Source organism: Arthrobotrys flagrans (genome assembly GCF_004000055.1).
Source record: "Arthrobotrys flagrans strain CBS H-5679 chromosome Unknown unitig_3, whole genome shotgun sequence".
Lineage (NCBI taxonomy): Eukaryota > Fungi > Ascomycota > Orbiliomycetes > Orbiliales > Orbiliaceae > Arthrobotrys > Arthrobotrys flagrans.
Window position 1 is genome coordinate 4924043 of NW_027137547.1, and position 24036 is coordinate 4948078.

General features: G+C 46.0%; 4 protein-coding genes across 4 annotated transcripts; 2 read left to right on the top strand and 2 right to left on the bottom strand.

Moving 5' to 3' along the window:
- Window positions 1-7067: 7067 nt before the first annotated feature.
- DFL_002828 (uncharacterized protein) lies at window positions 7068-12400 on the bottom strand (the record flags this gene model as incomplete). Its single annotated transcript, XM_067631672.1, has 7 exons — window positions 7068-7729; window positions 7796-8159; window positions 8215-8519; window positions 8593-11466; window positions 11527-11958; window positions 12023-12293; window positions 12359-12400. 7 exons carry the CDS (start codon window positions 12398-12400, stop codon window positions 7068-7070), a joined length of 4950 nt encoding a protein of 1649 aa, XP_067494195.1.
- A 4690-nt stretch (window positions 12401-17090) lies between these two features.
- Window positions 17091-19494, top strand: DFL_002829 (uncharacterized protein; the record flags this gene model as incomplete). The annotated part of the gene is made up of 4 exons (XM_067631673.1): window positions 17091-17190; window positions 17329-17833; window positions 17905-19174; window positions 19246-19494. 4 exons carry the CDS (start codon window positions 17091-17093, stop codon window positions 19492-19494), a joined length of 2124 nt encoding a protein of 707 aa, XP_067494196.1.
- Window positions 19495-21354: 1860 nt separating this feature from the next.
- On the top strand, window positions 21355-21811 carry DFL_002830 (uncharacterized protein; the record flags this gene model as incomplete). The annotated part of the gene is made up of 3 exons (XM_067631675.1): window positions 21355-21528; window positions 21629-21685; window positions 21746-21811. The coding sequence occupies 3 exons, from the start codon at window positions 21355-21357 to the stop codon at window positions 21809-21811; spliced, it is 297 nt and encodes a 98-aa protein (XP_067494197.1).
- Window positions 21812-22361: 550 nt separating this feature from the next.
- On the bottom strand, window positions 22362-23676 carry DFL_002831 (uncharacterized protein; the record flags this gene model as incomplete). The annotated part of the gene is made up of 2 exons (XM_067631676.1): window positions 22362-23139; window positions 23204-23676. 2 exons carry the CDS (start codon window positions 23674-23676, stop codon window positions 22362-22364), a joined length of 1251 nt encoding a protein of 416 aa, XP_067494198.1.
- Between the last annotated feature and the right edge of the window lie 360 nt (window positions 23677-24036).

Below are 24036 nucleotides of genomic sequence, written 5' to 3' on the forward strand. Positions count from 1 at the left end.
TAATCAATGCCCTGTCTTATAGGTTTCGCAAAGGTATTTAATATGTATTCCTAAAAAGTACCCGATGAGATGACTCTGTACGTCTCCCCGCGTCTGGGAGAAAGTCCGTTAAGCCGTCTACGGTAAACAGGCGACGACCCGCATATTTCGAATTTTTTTAGTGTGAAGGATCGAGTCATCGTTGCTTCTAGATAAACCCACAAACTTGCAGGGGGGGATTCCGGAATAGACCTCAACCATCTTTTTCGGCAGAAGACATGATTGATCACATTAGCGAACCTCGTAGGCCCACTAAGGGCACATGCGCAATGCACTTCGACGGAAATGCACAGCATCGCTCTTGCTCTCGTCCCTCGACGTGCGACACGAGAAGGGGTGATGAGCGCTCAGCCGTCCCGTTTACCATCTAGCAGCGCTCAATCGATCGATTACGAAAGCTCGTTTTCATTCGATTCGCTCGTTTCCTTTGTCGCAAATCTTGATCGTGGGAGATCTGTAGAAGCCTGAGGCCAGCCCAGGCCGCAGGCTGTTTGTAAGCGAGGAAGCCCAGGCAGCTCTACAGGCACACGGGTCTTCATCATCGTCTATAGCACATTTCGGGATCCCACGTATAGACGTTTACGCGTTCGACAATCCACACATACGATTACAATGCATTTAGGATACCCGTCAGCAAGACGGGTACCATCAATCGCATCCTGTGGGAATATGGGGAAGTTAGTCTGGCCATCCCAACAATATCAACAGTGCGTACATATTATTACCGGCATTTTGCAGAATTCTCGTACGTAGGGATGCTTGGAAGACCATGTTCAGCTGAAAGTTCACAGAATCTCGATCTCAAGTAGGAGTCAATGTGATAACCCTTTCCGGCTCTAGAACGACGTTATCCCGCTCGGTTAGCATCCTGAGTATCGATAACGGTGGGCCCAGCGGCGACTTTGTGCGACATCACAGCTGAATGACATCCACCAGCCAAGCCATGAAGACCAACATGCTGCAGGTAACCCCATGCACTAGGAAGCTGGATTTTTTCCCTCGTATTTCCTGGGCATGAGTAGGTATATGACGAATTCTGGCCCTTTCCCTATCGATAAAGAACCGGAGAGAACTTTGTGGCAAGTCCCTCTGTGGGTTACTTTGCGCTTTTGTTCTAAACTGCACAGTGCTTCTGCGTCCAACAAGACGGCGGGCTACCCGTGACACCTTTAGCCGTGGCTTTTGTCATGAAGCGGGAAAATCGAGACATGTCGACAGCGTGAGTCATAGACTTTTTACTTCTATTTGCCGATGAAGCTCATCGCCATCCCCCAGCGCAAATCTCACCAATAGCCATTCTGATATCGGTTTGTAAGATCTCCCACTGCTGACCCTTTGTTGTTGCCGATGCGGTTCGGTCTAGCCAATTTGGACTGTTTCTCTCAAAGCCGAAGGTCACGCTCCGCCGATGACTCTCAAGAAAATTAGATGAGAGCATCAAAGCCGATAGCATGCTTCGGACGGAAACCAGCATAAGACACTCGGGAATCCTACTTGGGGCTTGACCGGAAAGGTGCTGCTCGGGAGCATGTTGCACAACCGAGGAGTGACCCGTCTTGGTGAACCCCAAGTTAGGAAAGAAGCGATCTTACCCCGGTTCCTTTTTGGTGAAAGTTTTTTGCACCGCCTCTGAGCCTCGAATGGAGCCTCAGGAAAAAGCTTGGCTGAAGACCATGCACCATAACCATCTTCACGCCAAACTGATAAGGAAGATGGGCATCTCTCGATGGGACCAGGTCTCCCTGTGCTATGCATATTCCCATTTCCACCAGCCACTTTACGCCCATTCAGTACTGGCATCTCCTATTTCACGCATATGTCCTGATGTCATGATACCTCTTCGAGTCTTCTATCCAGAATTGGATCCTTGAGCCCTGCTGCAACTACCCGCATCATACCTGCATAAAATGTCTAAGGGATTCTCAGGTTTACGATATTCTCTAATCGACCTTACCGGACTCGGACGAAAATTTTTCTTTCTAATGGCGTAACCTGGACGAATTGCGTAAACCTGAAAAACCTGAAATAAGTTTTCCCTCGTGCAAACGTTGCAGGGAAACTCGGATGGATCCAATCGTCGAGGGATCACTTGTTCGAGAACCCAATGATCTCGCGATGTGTTTGGTCCGAAAACCTTGCATTGCGTGTGGGCGTCTGTGGTTGCATAATCGGGAGGCAAATGTCTCTCATTGAACTGCCGACGCCAGCCTTTTCCAACAAAAATCAGGGAAACATCGTCCCAACGATCATGGCTTTATCAAAATTAACGTTGCCTTAACGAGCTTATTAATGGAACCGCGCGAGGCGACGACAGAATCGCCTTGTCAGCACTAGTAGGCAGCCTAAAAACAGAATATTCTGCAAAACGTAAACCCCCCCATATCCAGATCTTTGGGACGATAGAATTTTGAATTTTAAGCCGCAACCCACATGATGATAAATGCCTTTTAATATATTCAGCTGAACCAGGTTCTGAACTGCTTTGCGGGTATAGAAAACTTAGAAAGTGGGGAATGTGACCCAGTTTCTGTGCTTAAACGAACCGTACCGTCGCAACCTATAACTTGAACCTGCATTTTATCCCATGCGTGGTCGTCATAGCCCCGCTATCGTGGTCAGTCGTTCGCGTTCCCAGATAGTATTTCTCTTTATTTTTCTGGTTCTATAACAACTCCACCGCTCAATTCTCAACCTTTCTCCTCTTAACTTTGGAAAACTCGAAAAGACTTGGTATCCCATCCTTCCCTTTTCGAAATTTACAGACAACATGACTTCACAAATCCAGCTCCAATGGCATTGAGTAGAACGTCAAGCGCTGAGAACGGTGCAAGTGTAAGAATGAGAGCAGAAATCGAGGCTACATATATTCATCCGTTTGCCCCCACAACTAAAGACGGCACAATTAATGCATTCTTATCTACTCACAGAACACTATGTGCTCCTCCTCCAAAATTCCCTCTCATGCATGATGAAAAATCTGACGAAAGAGCAGTAGAAAAGGTGTAGCCTTCAGGACTTGATTTATGGTTCTTGAGCGGCATACGCACCAATCGTAGAAGTCAATTTGCAAAATCGCGCCAATCAATTCAAAAACACTGTACTGTGCAATGTAGATAGATATGTGCGAGGCTTCATGTTTTTTCAATGCAATAAAAATATAGCTTAGGTCCTCTTCCTCGGGAAAGGGGGTTTTCTCTTCTGAGCCCAAACTTTTAAGTTCATAAGCCATGAAAGTTTCATAATTATGTTTCTTCAAATACAGCCAGCGGTCCTTTTAAAACTCTGGGCGCTCATCCAATTCGCAGCAAGGTCACTCTGTCAAGTCAGCTGTTATTACCCCAATGGAGACGAAGCCTCCAACGACCTCCCCTGCAAGTCCGACGGGGGTTACTCTGCATGCTGCGGATCAGCTCATATCTGTCTCGCGAACGGGTTGTGTTTTGATGCCGTAGGTATAAGCATAGCCCATGGATCGTGTACTGATAGTACTTGGGAATCATCTGAGTGTGCTCAGGTCTGTACAAACGGTAGGGATATTGGAAATTCCATTTTTGTCTAGTATATCCTACATACGGCTCCCATGTCCTGATTTGCTGAGTAGACATATATATGTTTCCCCCAAATTTATATCGGGGCTATATGAATCCGAAACTAATCTTTAATGAATCTATAGTAATCCCTAATACAGGAGCATTCGTTCAAAAATGTAAAGACAATTCATGGTGCTGTGGGGACTTTGAATGCTGCACCGATAATAGAACAACTTTTACACTAAATGGAGGGTTCGATCTCCAACTTCGTGGTGAAGACCTGAGCTCTCTCGGGGTCTTACCTTCTACAACTACCATCACGACTACCACGACTAGGACTGAAAGCCTCACAGAGACTACAACAGTAGGTGGAGGGACAACCGTAGCGCAAGTGTCAACTATACTACTAACCGGCGGTACTGAGGTAGTAGCAATGTGCACGCAGACGGTTTATCTGCCCACCGGGACGATAGGTGCAGACTCTCAATCCGGAACCCGCGCTGGCGAAGATAAGAAAGATACTGTGATAGTTGCCGCAGTATTGGGAATAGCTTTGGCAATTACTTTGCTGTTACTACTCGGGGCACTGAGACATATATTTGGTTTGAGGCGGTCTACGAAGGCCGGTGGCATCGTCGGAGGGATAGAGATGTATCCGGATCATCGGGCGCGGGACACTGATGAAGCCCCTGTTTCTTCTGCTTCTTCCTCTTTTCTTATTTCTCGGATTTGATTTTTCCCTTTCTTTTTTTTCTTCTGAACATTTTGCATTGATTGATCAAGTGATTGTGAGGGCTGTATTGGTCGAGGGTTGTAGCGCCGATGACTGGCATGCATGTAGCAGTACTGTTATTGGCATCAGACGACGAAGGAATTAATACGAGATTTACCTTTCGCAGGCAGACACGGTACACGCTATCCACTTTCTAACAATATCATATTAGTCTGGAAAAAAATTTTGAAGATTTTTGCCAGGCCAGTCGACTCAAGGTTAGATATAGGGTGATCTTGGCTCAGCTGCCAGAGGACATTGGTTGATACCTGTGATTGACACCATGCTGTGCTATGTTCGTACATCCACGAAAGGTTGACCATGCAGATATCAAAGCGGCTAGCTAACGACAGTGAACCGCTGATATTTACCAACTTAACTCCTTGTCTGTTAATCAGCAGTGGACACGCTTTTCGTGTCTCGTATTCGTTTGCTTACTCATGAAGTTTTTTTGCAGCATTCTTAGGCCAGACCGCTGCTGGTAAAACAAAAAACTGCCTTGCGTGAGACACCTCCAATTTTGCTATCTGAGACCTGCCACAATCCTAATTCGCCACACTTATTCCTTTTCTGGAAGCAAAAACTAGTTACCCTGGTCGCACAGGGCCCGGGAAAGATCCCCGCCGCCAACAACACGTCCAACACATTTCATGTTTGAGGCTGATCCTAAATATAACAACCTTTAATCTATGCCCGTGCCATAAACCCGCAGTGAGCAGCAGGTTGCCTTTTCCAACAAACTTGTTTCAGCGAATCGTTATCCTATTCTAACGGTTTGTGCTCGCTATTTTGTAACTTATACACCTTCCCCAACGCTTTCGAATAAAGGCTGTTACTTGATCGTGGCTGTGAGCTTTCCGGCGGCTCATGTGGACGAATTAGGGGATCCTTTGGGCGCTGTAGACATAGCACTGCTATTCTATGGAATATTCAAAGAGGTACTTCGTAGGTACCTCACTTATAATCCCCTACTGGAAAAGAGCATACGACTTCATGACCACCCAGGCTGCGCTTGTGGGCTACGTACTCCGGGTGGGCTGGCCTAGCTAAACCAATAACAAGAACTTATGATTGCTTTCATAAGCTTACGTAAAGAGGATGAACCGGCCTGGATGCGATGCGTATGTATTGATTGCGTGCATCGCATACTGCATCGTTTCTCCCCGATTAATCGATGTTTAGTTTGCAGAAAAAACACAAAACCTGAAAGTTTGTCGACTCGGTAGCTGTAGGCTTGATCCTTCACGGATCGACGAATAGAATTTTTGGGGGACCGGCCTCACAAATGCGCCTATATCCGGTTACGATATCTGCAGTATTTTTCGTATTGGGAGCGATGCTCATCGACTAGGGAAATGTTCACTTCTATAGATTTAAACGCTCCGAATATTGCGATATTCGGTTAGTCTCATTTTTTTGTCTGTCTGTTTGCTTGGACCTTTGAATCCTGAGACATTTGATCTTGACATGGCTTATACGCATCAGATATGATATCAAATCATGTCCTACTGGCCGCTCACCTGGTACCGTAGCATGTCACATTTACATTCAGCTCCGGAAGTTCTTATCTCCACCAGGCGGGAGGTTATCCATTATTCCGAATATAGCTACCTACCAAGCCCCTCCTGACCTAGCAAAATTAATATGCATATGATCCCCCTCTTCGCCGTATAATACGTACAAAAAGTTCAATTTTTACGCCATGCATCCATGAATTCCGTGAGTTTCTATATATTTCTAAATTATACCCGGCATCATCTCCCGAATGTCTCCGATTCCCCCCGTCCAGGAGACATAGACTTCGCATCTGCGATGTACTGGGTCATTAATCCACCCCGAAGATCCATTGAAATATCCCTATAGATGAAAATTGGATCCTTCACAAGTCCACTCGGCCGGCCGGACGTACCAGCTGATATGCTGCAAGGTGCTTGCTGTAACAGACTCTGTCGCAATGAAAACCCCCATCACTCTCAAAATCAAGAACCTGATGGAATAATTTTGAAAGACTGTGGTATCTTGTGGACATCCCCGACATAAGGGGCAATCCCCAACATGGCCATGCCGTTCTGCATGCTAGGAACTCAAAACCGAATACAAATTCAATATAGCGAAGGAATATTTACCCAAGCCGTGAGAACTGAATGTAAAAGAATTAGGAATAAGATATACCATAAAGCTCTTTATAGGACATAATATGCATCACGTATCCATATATCGCCAGATAACACACTTCAACCATTTTGCAAGCCGTCCATCCGTCCGATAGGTATAGTCATTAGAAAAAGAAAGGAGAATGATAGGGAATTAACGCCAAATACACCTTATTTTGAGCCTTTTCCAACGTCTTAATATGTCCTACTCGAAATGAGAAATAATAATAATAATAATAATAATAATAATAGTCAGGGAAAGCATGCAAAACAGAATATTGGGAAAAAAGAAAGAAAACCAAAGAAACTCAAATGTGCTTTCGTAATGGACTCTCGGAAATGTATCATGGGTTGGAACTTCATAACTAACAAGCTAAAGTGCTAAAGAGTATGAGAGATAAAGCGAGCCTAAACAGTCGTAACAGGCTCCAGGTGTTGAAAGTAAAACTGAAGCTAGCCGCTAAGCAAAAGAGAGGAGAAAAAAAGAAACCAAATGCATCAGTAATCCAAACCATTCGGTCACACATATCCTTACCCATGACCAAAGAGATTCTTCCTCAACGGATGTATCTTCTATAGGACACAAGAAAATACATCCCGACATTTCACCACTGCTGCAATATGCCACGGCAGAACCTCCTTCATCATGTCGGTTACACCGAAGTGCTGCGCCAGAGTAACAAGCCCCCGATATTGCGTAAGGATTTCTCTTAACAAATCCTCGTTCGATCTTGAAATAGCGGGCGATTGCTGCTGCTGTGCCGTGGCCGCTGCTGGCATCCCGAGCCCACGCTGTCCCACACGAATCAGGGACACAGCCAGGACTGCGGGCTCATCCGTCTCGTTCGGTCCACTTCGTTTAATAAGGTACCCGCTGGCCAGCGCTGGACGGGTCACGATTGTCGAGTCTGAGTTGTTTAATGGATGCTGGAGTAGAGCACCCCATGTTTCATCGGTGAAATCGACGAGCGCCATGTCGTTGTCTACTTCTGGAGCAGGTGTGTCGCCGGGTGTAAGGGCACCTCCTTGAGAAGACGAGGCTCCAAATTGGTCCGGTGACACACCTGAGGATTGGGGCGTTGCTCCAGGTGTCCCAACAAGCTGTGCCTGGCCATTAAATGCTTGAGGCATTATTGAAGGGACGGCGTATTTGAATGTAAGCGGCGGCGACGGGTCGGACGAGAAGACTGTTAGGGTATTTGGAACTGGGCAGTCGTGTGAAAGTTTCATCCAGACTAGTTAGTTGGTTGGTTTGTTAGTTAGGCGAAATACGACACACGGAAGCGGGGTTATAGACTTACATTCAATTTCGTCGTCGTCAATAGTACCAACTTTGACGAGTGAAATGCGCCAATGCACCCGTTTCTTCGATAGGATCTTATTTGTAACTGCCCAGATCTCTCTACACACGTCCTCGAAGGGACGCAGTAGAACCGTTCCGGGAATACCTAAGCAAAAGTTCCCCACTTCCTTGATATCACCGCAGTCATCACCCCATGCGACTGAGATCCACCGTTCATCGGTACTTTGGGCGTAGGCCATGTGGAGACACATGTTTTCCTGAAGGATCGCAGGTGAAGGATCTGACGAAACCCTGAATGCTATCGACTTTGGCGGTAGTTTTGCGAGGGTGACAGATGGCGAATATGTCTCTTGCGGGAAAGTCTAATCCGGCTGTTAGGTTTTGTTTCAACTGCTATACGAATGCTAGGTGACATACCTGTGAGAGGTGATCCTGGATTGTTAATGTGCACCTCTCGTATACTTCAAGGGCGCACCGAATTGACTGGCTATGGCTTTGTACTGCTAGGCCGTCATATACTGCCATATTCTTGATAGGGACGATCTGAAGGATAATGTTGTTCGGGAAGATCCGGAGTGATGAGTTCAAGGCGCTCACATATGCTTTCTTGAGCGTGTGAAAGGCGATACAGATTTCCAGAACTGAAGATGGTGTATCAAATGGGTTCACAACGAATAACACCACATTCTGCAACTCGTCTTCAATTTCGACCAGTGTTTCGCCTGTAAGGAAAATTATTAAAATATTAGCTCAGTTCTCTGGAATAAGAAGTACATTAATGCAGAAATAACCTACCTAATTTTATGATCCCATCACAGTATCTCCGCAACATTGTCTTTTCGTCGAGGGTTTGTGTCTTCCCTTGGCTCTGGAGTGGTATTCCATGTAAACCATCGAGAATTTGGCTTGTTTTAACTGGGAGAATTTCGCCGAGTCTGCAATTTTCATAGGTTGAACTGAATCCTTCCAAGTAAACTCTAGCGGCAGTGGCTAACCCAGCGTCTGTCGGGAAAACAGATGCCATAAGCAGGTCCTTCGGTCCACTATGGGGCGTGAGACCGAATGTGTCCCAGAAATGCAGGGCTGGCGGTAGCAGCTCAATAGCACTATTTGGCAAAGTGGCGTTTCTATGAACATGAACGTGTGGCGCGCCAATTTTGAAGAGTAACGAAGGGCCGCTATTCACATCCGATAAGGATTTGGGCCGGTTGATTGGGGTTAATCCAGTCGAGAGGCCGTGTGGGTCCATAAGTCCAGGGCTGACACCATAGATAGAATTCTTGGGACGACCGATGGCACCGTATACTAGTGTTTCCAATGAACATCTTGTGGTCAATGCGCCAAAAAGATCTGTTAACAGATCCTCCATATCGTCTTGATGCCGCATAGACTGTTTCCGGAGCCGAATGTTTTGTTCCGCCTGATTATTAATCCCGTTCGCATCAAACTCGATACTCGATATACGCCCAAGAGAAGGGCTCCCAGGAACAAATGTCGATATCAAATATGTGTTCCAAACGACTTGCTCTTGTAATAATCCCACAACATGGCTGAAGTCCTGAGAAGATAGCCGATTCGATATATCGTCATTATCCGGTATTAATTTGAAAACCCCATCCAACGGAACATCTGTTGAGCTAAAGTCACATAGTGTTCGCTGAGCTGAGCTGAGATTGTCGATGTCTTTGTCGTTTAAGTTCACCATATCCGTGGCCCATTCTGGTGCTCCGTCCAATTTGTCAGAGTGGTTTAAGGCTTCAACGCCATGCGCTTTGTTCCCACCTCCCCAGTAATCCCGTTCGGATGGTATTCGTTTTCTCTTTAGTCCTTGTCGAATGCCTTCAGGTGACGTGGGGTAAGAGGAGTTATCCTGAGCTCCTTCATTCGGGACTTCGAACATTTCCTCGTCGCCGCTTTCGTATTCGTCCGTGCTTGAGCTTTCCTCATCCGAGCTTCCAGTGTCGGGGATCAGATCGCTGCGGTCCTCGTCATCCTCTAAAAACATGATATCCCGGCTGAGAGGCCGCCTAGGATTTCGATACTTTTTGACTCTAGGGAAAGTAGCGCTAAAACGACGGTCTTCGGGTGAGTTTTTTCGAGGGCTTGATTCATCTTCGGCACAAAAAAACCGCCCACCAGCCATATATTTCTCATCCGACCTCTCCATAAACGAAGGAAAGTCCACCGGACTATAAAGGCTCTTCCTGCGGCTCAAGGGAAGAACAAGTCGCCCTTTGGACAGTGGAGAGCCCCCCCTAGGCGATTGGGGATCAAGCAATAGTAATTTCATTGCTCTCTGTGGACTAAGGGGCGGGGTTTCAACCTGGGAAACGGTGTTCTGGGTATCATCAGATTGTGTTTCCATACGAACGGATTTATGCCCTTGACCATTTGGTTGGGATAATGACAGCTCGCTTCCCGTCTGGGTCGGTATTGGATCCTTCTGCATCTCTGCCTGCATATCCATCGCGGCTCCAATGTCATCCACATCAAGATCCATATCGTCAAGAAGCTTGTCGTTTGCGTAAGAGCCGATGTTGGTAAATCCAAGATTCAGTTCGTTCATATTCTCGGATAGATGTGATGTAGTCGGTCTTGCTTGAATATCTGTCGAGACCTGCGGCTTTTCCAGCCCCATATCCGTGAAATCGCCATCTCCTCCGATCTTATCGAAAAATCCGAAGTCATCTTCCGTAATATCAATATCAAATAAGTCATCCCCTATCCCTACGCCTTGACCCCCAAAGATATCATCATTGACCTTCGACGAATCACCTTTCATCCAATTGTCATCCAAGTCCATCTCGGCGCCATTGACAGTTGCCTCTGCCGTTGGAGGTGCGGTTGGCGGCTCTACTACTGGTATTGGTTCTTCCGTGATCTTGGTCTGTCCTGGAGTCGGCGCCGTTATAGACCCACCCGGAGTCGGATGGCTATCATTCCCTGAAAGACCATCTGGGGGTGTCGGATATACTGTACCAGATCTATCCGTCGTTGGTGCTGCAAAGGACGGTTTGCGGTCGACATCCATGACGGGAATTGCTTTGTTTCGGGCTTCTAACCTCCGTTTCTTCTCGGCATCTCGAGATGCTGACCCTGATAACCATACCTCGGCGAATTCTAAGCTATCTCCAGCATTATACCAGGTCAACTGTGTGGCTAGGTCATTCATTTCGTCGACATTGGTGCTTGACTTGAAATCTAACCTCCCAATTGGAGACTTTGCAGAATGGGAATAAATGTCGGATCCTCCATATTTCCTCACAAATATCAAAGTTGTAGGCCAGAATATATCAATCAGGCCCTCGATTTCAGACCAAACGCCTATTTTAGCCCACTTTATTGAAGCTAGTTGCTCGATATCAATTCCCCTATCGGCGAGAGACTTCAAAACAAACGCTTTCCATTCTGGTGTTGCCTGTTCGAGCCCGTCACTACTAGACTTCGGCATGTGCCTGCCTATAACCCCACCAGGGGCGAGCCAGACGTCTGTCTCCGTCGTTTCTGATAAATCTGTGTTTGATAATCGTTGGAGGGCGCTTTGGGGTATTGTTTTAGGGGTAACATGTAAGCTACCGTCGTCAGACAAGCCGAGTGAGACTGTCGTAATAAGTGTAGGGCCATGTGATATTGGAGAGTAAGAAAGGATTTCGGGTTCCTGATACAGTTCTGGCACAGCATATAAGTTAGTAGATTTTTATATGGCCAAGGGTTTTGTCTTTGTAGTACCGTTGTTAAGTTTCGGGAGGAATGTGCACAAGTTTAGCGGCAGCCATGAAAAGGAGCTCGCTAGTCGATATGATAGAAGAGACATCATCGCTAAGAGAAGCTTCTGGCCTACTAGCTCTTGCTTCGATATTGGCCGTGTAGTGGCGGGGTAAGGGGTACCAGTTGTCGAACTACCATGCCGACTCCCAGATACAGGCGACCCAACTGATGACATCGACATGCTCGAGCCCCTTTGTTTCGAGAGTTGTTGTAACATATAAACATCTCGGTGAGTCCCACTAAGGTCGATAGGGTCTAGTTGAGTTCCTGGGGAGATGAGGGGATCGATTTGTGAAAGGGCGTGGAGTTGAAATAAATCCTCGGCATTTTCCGAAGGGGTCGACCTTAGAGCCTCGAAAATTTCGTGGGTATTCAAGACTTCCTTTACTTTCTCTGTAATACGATATATTAATATGGACTATGTTGCTTTCGATGAGAGTTTGGAACAAATGCGTACCCTCCAGCCCCCAGACCATCGGCTCCCAACCCTTCTCACTAGCACCAGATCCATCATAACTATTATAGCCAGAGTCCGATGTGAATGCGATGTCGGTATCGTGGTTGTCTATCTGAAATAGCCATAACTCGGAGGACTCGGAGCATGTCGTAACACATTTCCCTCGCCGACGTAGATTCGTCTCTGCCTTGGACAGCACTCTCCATGCCGGAGACGAACCAAAAGTCGAGGATATACGGTATACGGAGTATGAGATTTCGGATAAGTTGTCCTGATTTCGAGTTTCAGGGTTAGGGCTACGTGATACGGCAAAACAGCCCAAGCGACAAAACTCACTATCTTGAAAACATTCGTAAGGCAGGTTTCCGGTAGTTCCATGCTTGAGACATGCACCTAAGCGGAAATGCGAGGAATCCAGAAGCGCGTCGAGGGAGAGATTCAGGGCCACCGCGCAGCCGTCCGAGACTCGGGAATGCAGTCGTCTACGGGTGAATGCTGTAGTTTTTCCGGGCCAATGCACAAAAATGACTAATCGAGAGACGATAGGAACTCCATACAGGTTGCATCGGTTCGGGATCCTTCGAACATACGTATGGCTCAGCGGCAAAGAAAAACTGAGCCGCTATATCTCCGAGGCGCTGAAGCCGGGGTACAGTCGAAGATGGCGATATGGGATGTTGGGCGGATTTGGTGGAAGGTCACGAGAAAACAACGGAACGAAGGACAACAGTGAGGCGGAGGTATGCGACCGGTCAATCCAGAGGCTATGGACTAAGAAAACGGCAAAAGACTTCGAACTCGAAAAATGCAACGCCAGATAATAATACAGGGGTCGTATGCGGATATACTGTATGGTGAAGTCAAGTTTCAGAGAGTCGCGGGGGATATTTCGACTAACGCGAGGATTGGTGTCGTTGTGTGTGGGCGAACAGGTGAGTTTTCGGCAAGCAGGCTGGCGCTGGTTGATTATATTACCTTCCACCCCAGAAGGTAACCGAGAGAGCCTGTCAAGTTACAGGTAAGAATACGATCTTGGAACTTAAATCGGGGATATCCAGGCACAAAAAATATCGACGCCGCCGGCGAGTGACGGAGGATATGGGAGATGACTGATGAGATATCAGATATTGCGTCCCCTCAGTCAGCGATTGCATGCAAAGTTCGGCGGATAGGATGGATTGATCGAGCCTAGGCGTCAGGTACTCGGGAACCTGTTAGTGAGGCCAACTAGTGCATGATTATGATGAAGACCAGGGCATGCATGGCATGATGAGCATGCGGGAAGGCGCCTGGCTTCTGAGGAGCGCCGATACCTGAACAGCTTAGCGCTGGAGATTATAAATATCGAATCAAGGGAGGCTGAGAGCGGAATGACCACACCGACAACACAGTTTTTCACGAATTTATCATGTTCGAAATGTGTCATAGTCGGGGTTATCGAAATAGATAGTTCTATGTGGGTATAGAGAGAGGTCTTTATTCCTTTAGCAGTGCGTTTGTGGTTATATATTGCGGCGGGAATCTGGATCCATAAGTAGATAGTTAGGCATAGTTAGATAGCATTTGAACTAATTATATCTATTTAAGGACCTGATTAGTTAAAGCGTTGGTTGGAATGCATTATTGAAGTCTCAAAGGTTCTCTCTTGGATAAAGGTATTCCCGGGTTTAATTGTATTAGTCGTTGATATGCATTTCTTATGTACAGTCAGAATTACGGATCAGAAGTATCGGAATATAAATTACCAGGAGGATGAAGACTACCTAGAGCCAGAGGTATGTTAAGAATCTAGTAAGTTTACTTCATAAGGTTTAAGTATAAAAAAGAATGCTCAAACTCGATAATTCTTTGATTGCGATATTCACCACTACATTATAATTGGATATCGATGTATCCTTGAATATGTTATCGGTTTCCTCAATCTAGTTGTTTAACTTAGGGAGTCTGTTCGCCTTGGAGCTAATCTATATATTCGGACCATGACGAAGGCAAATTGCCAGAAACATGGCAAACTGCAAATGAACACTGAGCAAAAAAAATTGTCCTTATTACATCCCAACCCATACTATTTTTTTCCTAACTATTTCAGTGCCTTGGAACTGAAATTGAGACCGGACGGACACCACGGGGAGCTTTCATGGCTAGCCAATGATTATCAGCTACGTGGAATTCGAATCCCCCACGTTCTACAAATCTTCATCATGCGCCACGCATCCTAGCCACACGTCGGGGCGCATTTCCTTCTACCTCACCGCCACACCAGACTGCTCACGGCCTTGGAATAGTTACAAATTTACTTACACGAGTAATCATATTATGTTTGTATTTGTACGTCACGTCAAACGGCCGAATATCTTATTATTAAACACCTCCAGGCTTCTGATAGCTTTGAAAACTTCGAACATTTGATTGATTAAGTTACAACGTTCAGACCTTCTAGTCAAGTTTGAGGAAGCTCCGAGTCACTTGTTCTACGACTCATCAGAAGGCATATATATATATACTAGTTTTTATTTACTCAAATCGATCCATCCGCACTCTGGATGTCTAGCGAGTTGGTTGTTCGATACCTATAGGAACTAGAACAACTATTTTGCATATTTTGTATAAAAATTACAGTTGAAACCGGCCCGTAACCGTTAACACAGACTTATAAAGGTTCATATCTAGGTATATAAGCATTTGTTGATTAATGTAGCTGAGGTTGTGAAATGTGTGCTCCACTATGCAAAAGTTTTCCTAGCGTTATTACTAATTAAGTTATTTTTTGGTCCCGACCCCTTTCTATACTTTCCCAGATGCATCAAAGTTAATATGTTAATCGTCGAGTCAGTGATCTATCTGTCTCGGCTGGCATATGCAACTTTGAACCCATATGGATATTGATGTCAACTCGTGAACTATCGTTGTCGTGAATTTAAAGATTTTCTATTTGAGCACTTGGGGATTTACAGCCCGAGTATTCGAATCTGCGCATTGATTCTCTGGTAGTCTGCTGGATCAAAGCCTCGTTACTGCAAACAGAAGACGTCAAAGCGGTAAAACACTAGTATAGCGGATTATATAGAAGACATACCGAGTGATAGTTAACTCGATTTGAGAATTCGCGCCTCCTTTCTTTCGCATAGACTCGTGTACGCTCGGCCATAATTGGGGATATGAGAGTTTGTATAGTTCTGAAAGGACCGAGCGGGACCGTATAAAGCTGAAAGATGGAAGTTTGACTTGTAATCAAATTATCACAAGTAACATTAATAACGGGTAATTCCAGGACCGCATTTGGCCCGATTTGTTAAGCATCCTGAAGATCTCTTCACCGTGCATAGGTCTGCGGCTTTTGAGGCAGGCAAACTGGAAAATATGAATTTTATGTCTCCCTTAAGCTTGAAGTGAAGCTCGAGGCTGACTGTGCAGCTGTGTGCGCTTATATCCGTTGTAGCACAATATGTATGTACTAAGTTCTAACTTTCAGTTTGAGGGATTAAACGAGAGCCGTGCCCGCATATATCATGCATCAATATAGTGTAATTAACAGGGACTAAATTTTTCGATTCTCGATTTCTTCGCCTATTTTAACGATATTCGGACTCTCAAGATGGTAGATTCGGGGGACGGCACCTTGGCCAAGATCGTAGATTAGCTATTCCGTTCCCGGCCCTGCATTTGTAAACACCCGAGCCTCCCTTCTGCAAAGCGATTCGGAAATATCCTGTCGCACGGTTTGAAGCTAACATGGCTCCTAGCGTCTGCCCTCTGCATCGAAAGTTCGAATGTGTGCAGAACATTGCATAGAACAAATTCCTTCCCCCTTGCAAACTGAAACCTTAGAACGAAGAAACAAGGTAAATTGATCCCGAAGATCCGACCAGGCTATTTTCCCGGGGGCTCCTTCAACAGCGAGACGAAAAAGAACACCCTGCGGTGTGCATGAAGCACTGCCAGAACGGGACGCTGGCAAAAGTGCGAAGGCCTGTGTACAGATATGTTGCACAAGGATTGTGGTATAATATCACTCAACAACTCATAATTAATTCGCTATTCTCAACCCCAGTTGAACACACACTTAAGCTTATACCCGGTGCCATTCATATCTGATCGCTAAAGCATGGATACTGTACGACGCTAGTGCTTCTATAGTATGGATAGAAAAATGAGAGGATGGCCTGAAACATTTCTTGCGATATGTTTCAACCAATAGCGCGATCCTTTCCATCCGATTTCATTCGGTTTCCTTATCTGCGTCAAGCTTAGGTGAATTGAACTACAGTAATTCTGGGGTCACAGCCCTTCGGCCTTCTATGTGCATGCAAAGCTTTCAGTTTACCCCGCAAGAATCTTCGTCCCATTCAAAATGTTTCTAATTATGCCTTATCACTTGTTTTTGATGAGATTGGGCAAGTATCCGTCTATACCCGAGATGAACTCCGTAGCACAGTTCTCGCCAAGCTCAAAATTATAGACCAGGTTAAGCGAGTGAACTGTTGAAGCTTCAGCTAATCCTCACATCTACAGGATCACAGACGGTTGAATCTCCCTAAATGCCGCCTCATCGATGCCCCTATCGCATTACTCATGCAGGCCATACTAGTGGCCTCAGGTGTGTGATTGGTGCGTTCTTGATGCTATCAACCGCCGACGGTATGCCGTCATAACCAAAGCGGGTTTTTCCAGCAGTTCAATCTCACTCCTCAGGTATCACAAACAACAGCCGTTAGGAAGTTCAGCTAGACCTGAAGAGCCTTGCGGCTTGGAAGAACCCTTTTGGTATGCGCCTAGAATATTACCATTCCGTCACACCGGCTTGTCGTACAGGGCTCAAAGATGACCATGCCTGTGCAACTGTCGCGTGCGAATTTAACATTTACGGTCAGGGCGCAATGGCTCTCCATGGCCCTCCATGGTCCACTCCTAGGATGACCCCAAGATAAAAGGGCCATGATCCGCACGTCGATCCACTCTGATTTGGGCCTTTCAACGTCAGGACAACGTAAATATCCTCCTCTATCCTCTTGTATCTTCATCCAGGAGTATTGTAACCTGCGGTTTGCAAGGTTGAACTCTTGACAAGATGGTTTCTTGTAATTGGGCAACTACTGCCCTTCTTGCCCTACTGTCTGTATCTTCTACAGGAGTTCATGCTGCTCCAAAACCATACAAAGCTGATCCAGGTACGATCTTATCCATTACGTTGCGCGCGTATGCATGCGTACGCGTGTTAAGTAATAATGTTTTGTTTAATCCCGACTCTAAGACTTGAGTGGGATACATATGAAAATATATCTAATACATTCCTTGACTTCCAACAGATCAGATTAAAGAGAAGAGACAAATACAAACCCTTGCCTCGGATATCCAAGTTTCCCGTGTGCCAATCACGCTGGCCACGATAGGAACAATAGGACCAACTTTCACTAGAGTGCCAACCCTTAATACTAATACTCTCCCCACTCTTGGGACACTATCTGCTACCAGAATCCCAGTTACACTACAAACACTACAAACAGCTCCCAGCTCAACCCTTCCAGTCTATACACCTCCAACTACGCCTCCATATGGATACACTCCACCGGGGACGACTACTACGAGTCGAACAACCACGACTAGCTCTAGGACTAGCTCTTCAGCCACTCCTATATATACACCAGTTACTGGTGCAAATACCACTTGCTATAACCGTTTGAAGATCGATGTTCTCCAGAAATCTGACCCAGACCAATTTAACATGTTTGTGTTAGCATGGCAGAAGATTCAAACCAGCCCTGACTCAGACCCATTCAGTCACTATCAGCTCTCTGGTATTCATGGTGCACCGTAAGACTTACCCTTTTAACGTTTTCCCTGTAATATAAATATGTCGGTATCATGCTTACAATAACGTATAGATTTATTCCATGGCAGATGGGCCCTGGCTCGTATGACTACAGCCGAGGCTACTGCACTCACGGTAGTGCTTTGTTCACAACTTGGCATAGACCATACCTTCTAGCCTTGGAACAGGCATTGTTCCATGCTGCCGTGGCCATTGCCAATCAGTTTACCCCGACTTCTGTCCGCACTCAGTACTTGAATGCTGCCGGACGTGTCCGGCTCCCATACTGGGATTGGTCAGACCCTGTAACCCAAAGCTATCTGCCACCTATTACCATGCAGCAAACCGTCACAGTTACAAGGCCAGATGGCTCAGGTAACCCTGTCACTGCAACTATCGCCAACCCACTCTTCGCCTACAACTTCCTCTCATCCTCTTCCATTGCACCCTTCGGTGCTCCATGGAACAGCCGTTTCAGCACCCGCAGATATCCAGACAGCAGCTGGAATGACCACTCAAATCTGGCTTCGAGCGCCATGCAATCCGGCTTTTCTAGCCGTGTTACAAACACATACAATGCATTCCTTAGCACAACCTACAACTTATTCTCCAACCGTGTTGAAAGTATTCACGACTCCATCCACGGAACCGTTGGAGGTGGCGGCCAAATGAACTATATCGCATACTCCGCCTTCGATCCGATCTTCTGGCTCCACCACTGCAACGTCGATCGTTTGATGGCCATGTTCCAGGCTACCTCACCAGGACTCTTCGTCACTCCGGCCTCCGCGGTTGGAACCTTCGCCCGTCCAGTCCCACCAAACACCATCGACGACGTCAACACCGACCTTTTCCCCTTCCGTCGCGCTGACGGTTCTTGGTATAAATCCAGCCACCTCAACCCCGTTAGCACCATCTGGGGAATGAGGTATGGTTACCCCGAAGTCCCATGCAGCTACCAAACCCGCACACCAGCCGAACTCGACACCTTTACCACCAACCAAATTAACAAACTTTACGGTGGTGGACGTACCCTTCCTGGAACTTCTCGCGAATGGAACGTCCGTCTTCTTATCGATCAAGCGGAAATTCCAGGCGGTTACGATATCTATGTTTATGGCGGTACTCGTCCACAAGACCCGTATTCCGATCCATATGGCAAAGGATACATTGGCAGTTTGAGCTCCATGAGCATGGGCTCTGTCGACCAGTACAAGCAGTCTCGTATTCGATTCGTTGATATTTCGCTTAACTCTTACCTTAAGGAATATGGATACGGCGAAGCTGATCCATACAAGATCACAGATTACATTAGGAGGGACCTCACCTACACTATCATTGCCGTATGTTTAACAATATCCGAACTATACTGACGCGTAGTCAGATTTACTAACGACGTTTTTTATATATATAGAACGGAAAGCCGTGCTATTTCCAGGACCTCTACACCGCTAAGTATGCAGTATACTCTCGGGACGTCTATGATAGCGGCAAGGATGACGTCCTCCCGTACTACACCTCGGATCCATACTACCATACCAATGTCACGGAGGGTTATCCTGGCGGTATTAAGTCTCTTGAAGAGATTCTCTACCCAGTCAAGGTTGATGGAACACGTGAGGTTCCATGGCCTGAGGTCAACTCTACGAGGATTCAGGGTTAAATGATGATTTAATAAAATGTATAAAATTGGAGAATACTTGATATGCGGGGATGGACTTCTGAGTTTCCTTTTAAGGTTGAAGGGGAATAAGTTTTGTATTGAATCCATAGTATACCGAAAAAAGTTTCCCGCAAAGCCCTATCAACCTATCCACATTCTATGATTAACAAAATTAAAAATGAGCCAAGTAGCACTTAAGCAAATTGATTACGCGTCCAAATATTCTCATTGATAAAAAATAACTGTTCGACTAGCCTCAATCCATTCAAACGTAGATTAAATTGCTTGTGTTGTCCTGTTGTAAAACTTCATTAGGGTACCTCTTCTCCCAAACTTCATATGCAATCGCCTTTCTCTCGAGCTCTCCGTTATCCGAAGCTGCTGTGGGGTCATACTCGTCCCTTTCGGACTTACTCCTACATTACATCTCCTCAAGTGTCTGAGTAATTTTAGACATTCGACTTGGACAAGGACCTCGGCGTGGTGCTTTTTGAGCTCTTCCTCGCGAAATACTTCCTCCAAACTTTTTGATTATATCGATTATTCTGGTTCGCGATAGCAAAAAGGAAAATAGCCTGGTACGATGTCTCTGGCCAAGCTCAATAAACTTCAAAGCTCAGCATTAGCGATGTTGCATTCTCCCGTCTTGTTATGTCGGTTGATTGGGCCGAATTAATGAGAACCAGGTTTTCATGAAGAGTTAATTAGTAATTTTCAAAGAGTTGGTTGGATTCGAATGATTCCAAAGAGCCCGTCAATATAGCTGGTATTCGTTCTTCAAATTCATGAATTCATAAAAAGATAAAGACAGCTATAACAAACCATCATCGACGGACTTTCTCTAGCGTTATGATTCTAGTCAACATTTAGTGCCGAATTCCGAGCTTGGCATTTACGGGCTTGCGTAACCCTCTCCCACCGCTTACTTTATACGGACCAACCGCAGAACCACCCATCGTGGAATGGGAAACTATAGCCAAGTTCTAGCTCGGTGCTTCTTAACAATCCTTCCATCGTGGAATTTCGCCATTGCCACCAAATAAGGTACAATTATACAGAATGCGCGCGCTTGTCTTGGGTACAAACTGTCATGATCTTAACTTAGATCGAGATTGTCGTTTGGGTTAAGAATTTTTAGAACTAGAGAGAGAGGTAGATTACGTACCCCAGGTGGGGACTCTGGAAACGTTCGATTAACACTACCGAGGATCGTCTTTCCTTTTTCCCTCTTGCGACGTGATTATATCGATTGGAATGGAGTCTAGCGTGATGCGCGCAAAAAGAAACAGAGCGTCCGGAGTTCGAGTTTCCTTAAACACACCGTGCCATTTATTCAGCCCGCCAAAGGGTACATCGCATCGGCATCCACATCCAAAGTCGTTATCTGATTTAGACTATTTGTCGAATGAGCTTCCACCGCTTCATTGGGCGTTCCAGCTCGAAATGGGTTTCGGAATTTCGAAAATGGTTATTCTTCCGACAACTGTAGGCGGGGTGCATGAGTAGGGTCCGCGAGTAGGCTGTAAACCATTCTAGCTCCTCTCTACCTTACTCGAGTACACGAGTTCAATCCTAGCACGACTATCACGACAACATAGTCGATATTGGCGTTTGAATGCACATGTATACATGTACATCGTGAACACCCGTCTATAAATACACAGCGATCTCACCCCAAGAATGTCTACTTTCTTATCACCATCAAGCAAGCAATCCGGCTTTCTCTTGTCTCTCATTCTAGATCTTCCAGTCACTCTCTAAACGAACACTCTCGTTCTTTACACTCTTTTCCAAACTTGCAACAAAGCAACAAGCTTAACCAAGCCACTCCTTCCAAAACCCCTGCAAAACAACTTCAAAATGCAACTCACCAACATCCTTGTTTTCCTCACCGCCGCTTTGTCGGTTGCTGCTCTCCCATACCCAGAGGAAGGTGACAAGACCGTTAGCCGTCCACCACGCCCAACCGGTACCGGCGTCCATGGCCCATGGAAGGGGAAGTGGAAGAGCGGCGAGCGACCAACTGGTACCTGGGTCCGAGGACCACGCCCAACCGGCAAGCGCCCACCACCAAAGGACGGAAAGAGGCCAGAGAAGAAGAAGCCAGAAGAGAAGGCTGAGGAGAAGACTGAAGAAAAGGCCGAGGAGAAGGCCGAAGAGAAGCCAGCTGAAGAAGCCGCCGATGACTAAAGTAAGCAGCTTGAAACTCCTCTATAATGGCCTTCATGAGATCTAACTTTAAACTACACAGTTATCGATCGTGCCAATGATTTTTACAATCTTAACAACCCTCAATTCACGATTTAACGACAAATGACACCACGAGAACAATGACAGCAACAACTATGAGTTTTTTGCATTTTAGAACTCTTTTGCGGGGGATGGTTTGGTGAAAATTAGACTTGACTTTTTTGGATTTTTCATTTCCACTTTTATATGTACCTAGGTCGAAAAGAATGGAATTCAAGAGATTGGATTGCACAAAAAACCAGCTTACCACTCAGGTGATATCATAAAAACGTGAAGAATATAATTTGCGAGGTAATTGCGTTGTTTTTGTGTTCGAGACGATCAATAACAACCTGGGAATCCGGATTGATGATCTGTCGCACAAGATTTTCAAGGGTGTTGACAAGTTAAAGACATGGGTCTTAATTCCGAGGCTCTGTTGCGTGCAAGAACTGCCCATGAGGAGTGTTACTTATTGGTCCTGTGGGTTTGATAAGAAGAATTCATTACATGACTAGATTTATAGACAAACGAATAACGCCATAAAATTCCTATAAAATGTTCGTTGCGAGCCTTTATACGCCGAATATATGATGCAAAAAAACATGACACATACTTCGTAATTCGAGGTGCATCTATTATCTGCTGTCCATTTCTTCGTCTACCTTCTCGTCGTCGTCCTCTTCTCCAGCTTCGTCATGTGAGTCTGGGACCCGGTCGTCTTCCTCTTCGTTCTGCTCATCATGCGAATCCAAAACCCTCTCTCCTTCACCTCCAGAGATACGATCATCAGACCCATCGCCAACATATGGAATCTCCTCCTCTTTGATCGCCTTTGGTTTCGACTTCCTCTTCTTCTTCGAATGTGATACAGCAACTTCTTCGTCTCCAGACTCATCGTTCCCGGCTCCAGCCACAACAGCCCGTTGATCCGCCAACTCTTTTTCCTTAGCTTTTGTCTCCGCCAATCGTTTCGTGAGTGCATCTGGTTTCAGATCTTTAACGTTAATCAGTTTCCCACATCCCGGAGTAGGACAAGCATTTTCCTTCTTTAGCTGTCTGTAACTCTTGAGGACCTCCAGCAGAGCTTCTTTTTCGAATACGTGTCCACAAGCCGCTTTTACGGGATCCTTAAAGAGTTGCATGGTAAGGGGGCATTTTAAGTTTCTTGTGACAGCTACGGCTTCGATACCATCGTCGGATTCGTCGTCATCCTCGCCGGCCATTTCGACGTCTGGGTCTATATCTTCACCCTCAGATTCCGACACCGGATCTTCATCTGAAATCTGAGCTTGACCGTCACACACAAACATTGGAGTTTTGAACCAATCCTTCTTTTGCGGTTGTGGAGCATCAGGTTTTCCAAGACCGTGAACTAGGGACCGTAATTCGATATACTCCGCCGAATTTCCATATCTAAGACGATGGTTAGAACCCCTATCACAATCCTTCTTGTAATATTATTCAAATAAATCCGTACCTATCCTTCAAATCCCTCCGTCGATAAGCTCTATCCCTCCTTTTCATCTGTTTCAAAAACTCCTCAACAGGCTGAACCCCATCTCCATTCCCTCTATGCTTCTCCGCCTCGCCAATATCCTGCAAAACAGCCTTCATCATCTGTAACTGCTCATCCATATCCACCAAACCCCTAATATTCCTTTCAACTCTCACACCAAGTTCAGCTATCGCCTGTTCCGTTTCTTCATCTCTTTCTTTATCCTGTTCGAACACCTTTTGACGTCGGTTCTCTGCAAACTTGCTGGATGAGTCTCGGAGTAATTCGGTGGCATCTTTGATCAAGCGGGTGAGATTTGAAGGAGGGTATTTGGCGTGGAGGGAACGGAGGTCTCCTGAGGCGGTTTGGTGGATTGGGAGGACGCAGGGGGCGTGTTCTGGTGGCGAAGCACGTCCGGCGCGACGCGGGGCATTTTGGTGGCGACGAGGGGGCATTTTTGCTGCTTTTGACGAGGTCGGAGAGTGATTGGTGGTGGCAGATATGATTTTGAAGGTCTGGTCAACTTTGCGACTAGTTGTAGCTTGGTATAAGCTTGTTTGGTGACATGGGTGCGTCGTGATGAGGAAAAAAGTCTGAGGAATCGATGATGATGATGGAGCTTTGGGTAGACGCGACTAGCTTATATGGTTCGTTCTGTCTTTGTCAGGGCCGCAGTGCGGCGCGGCCGGCGACAACACAAAGGAAATGGCGGAAGGTTCGACTCGCGAATAGGCGTATTTTCTCATTTTACAACGTAAGAATGCTATGAATGATATGAATTAGGTAAATAATAAGAGAGAAACTATTGAAGCTCG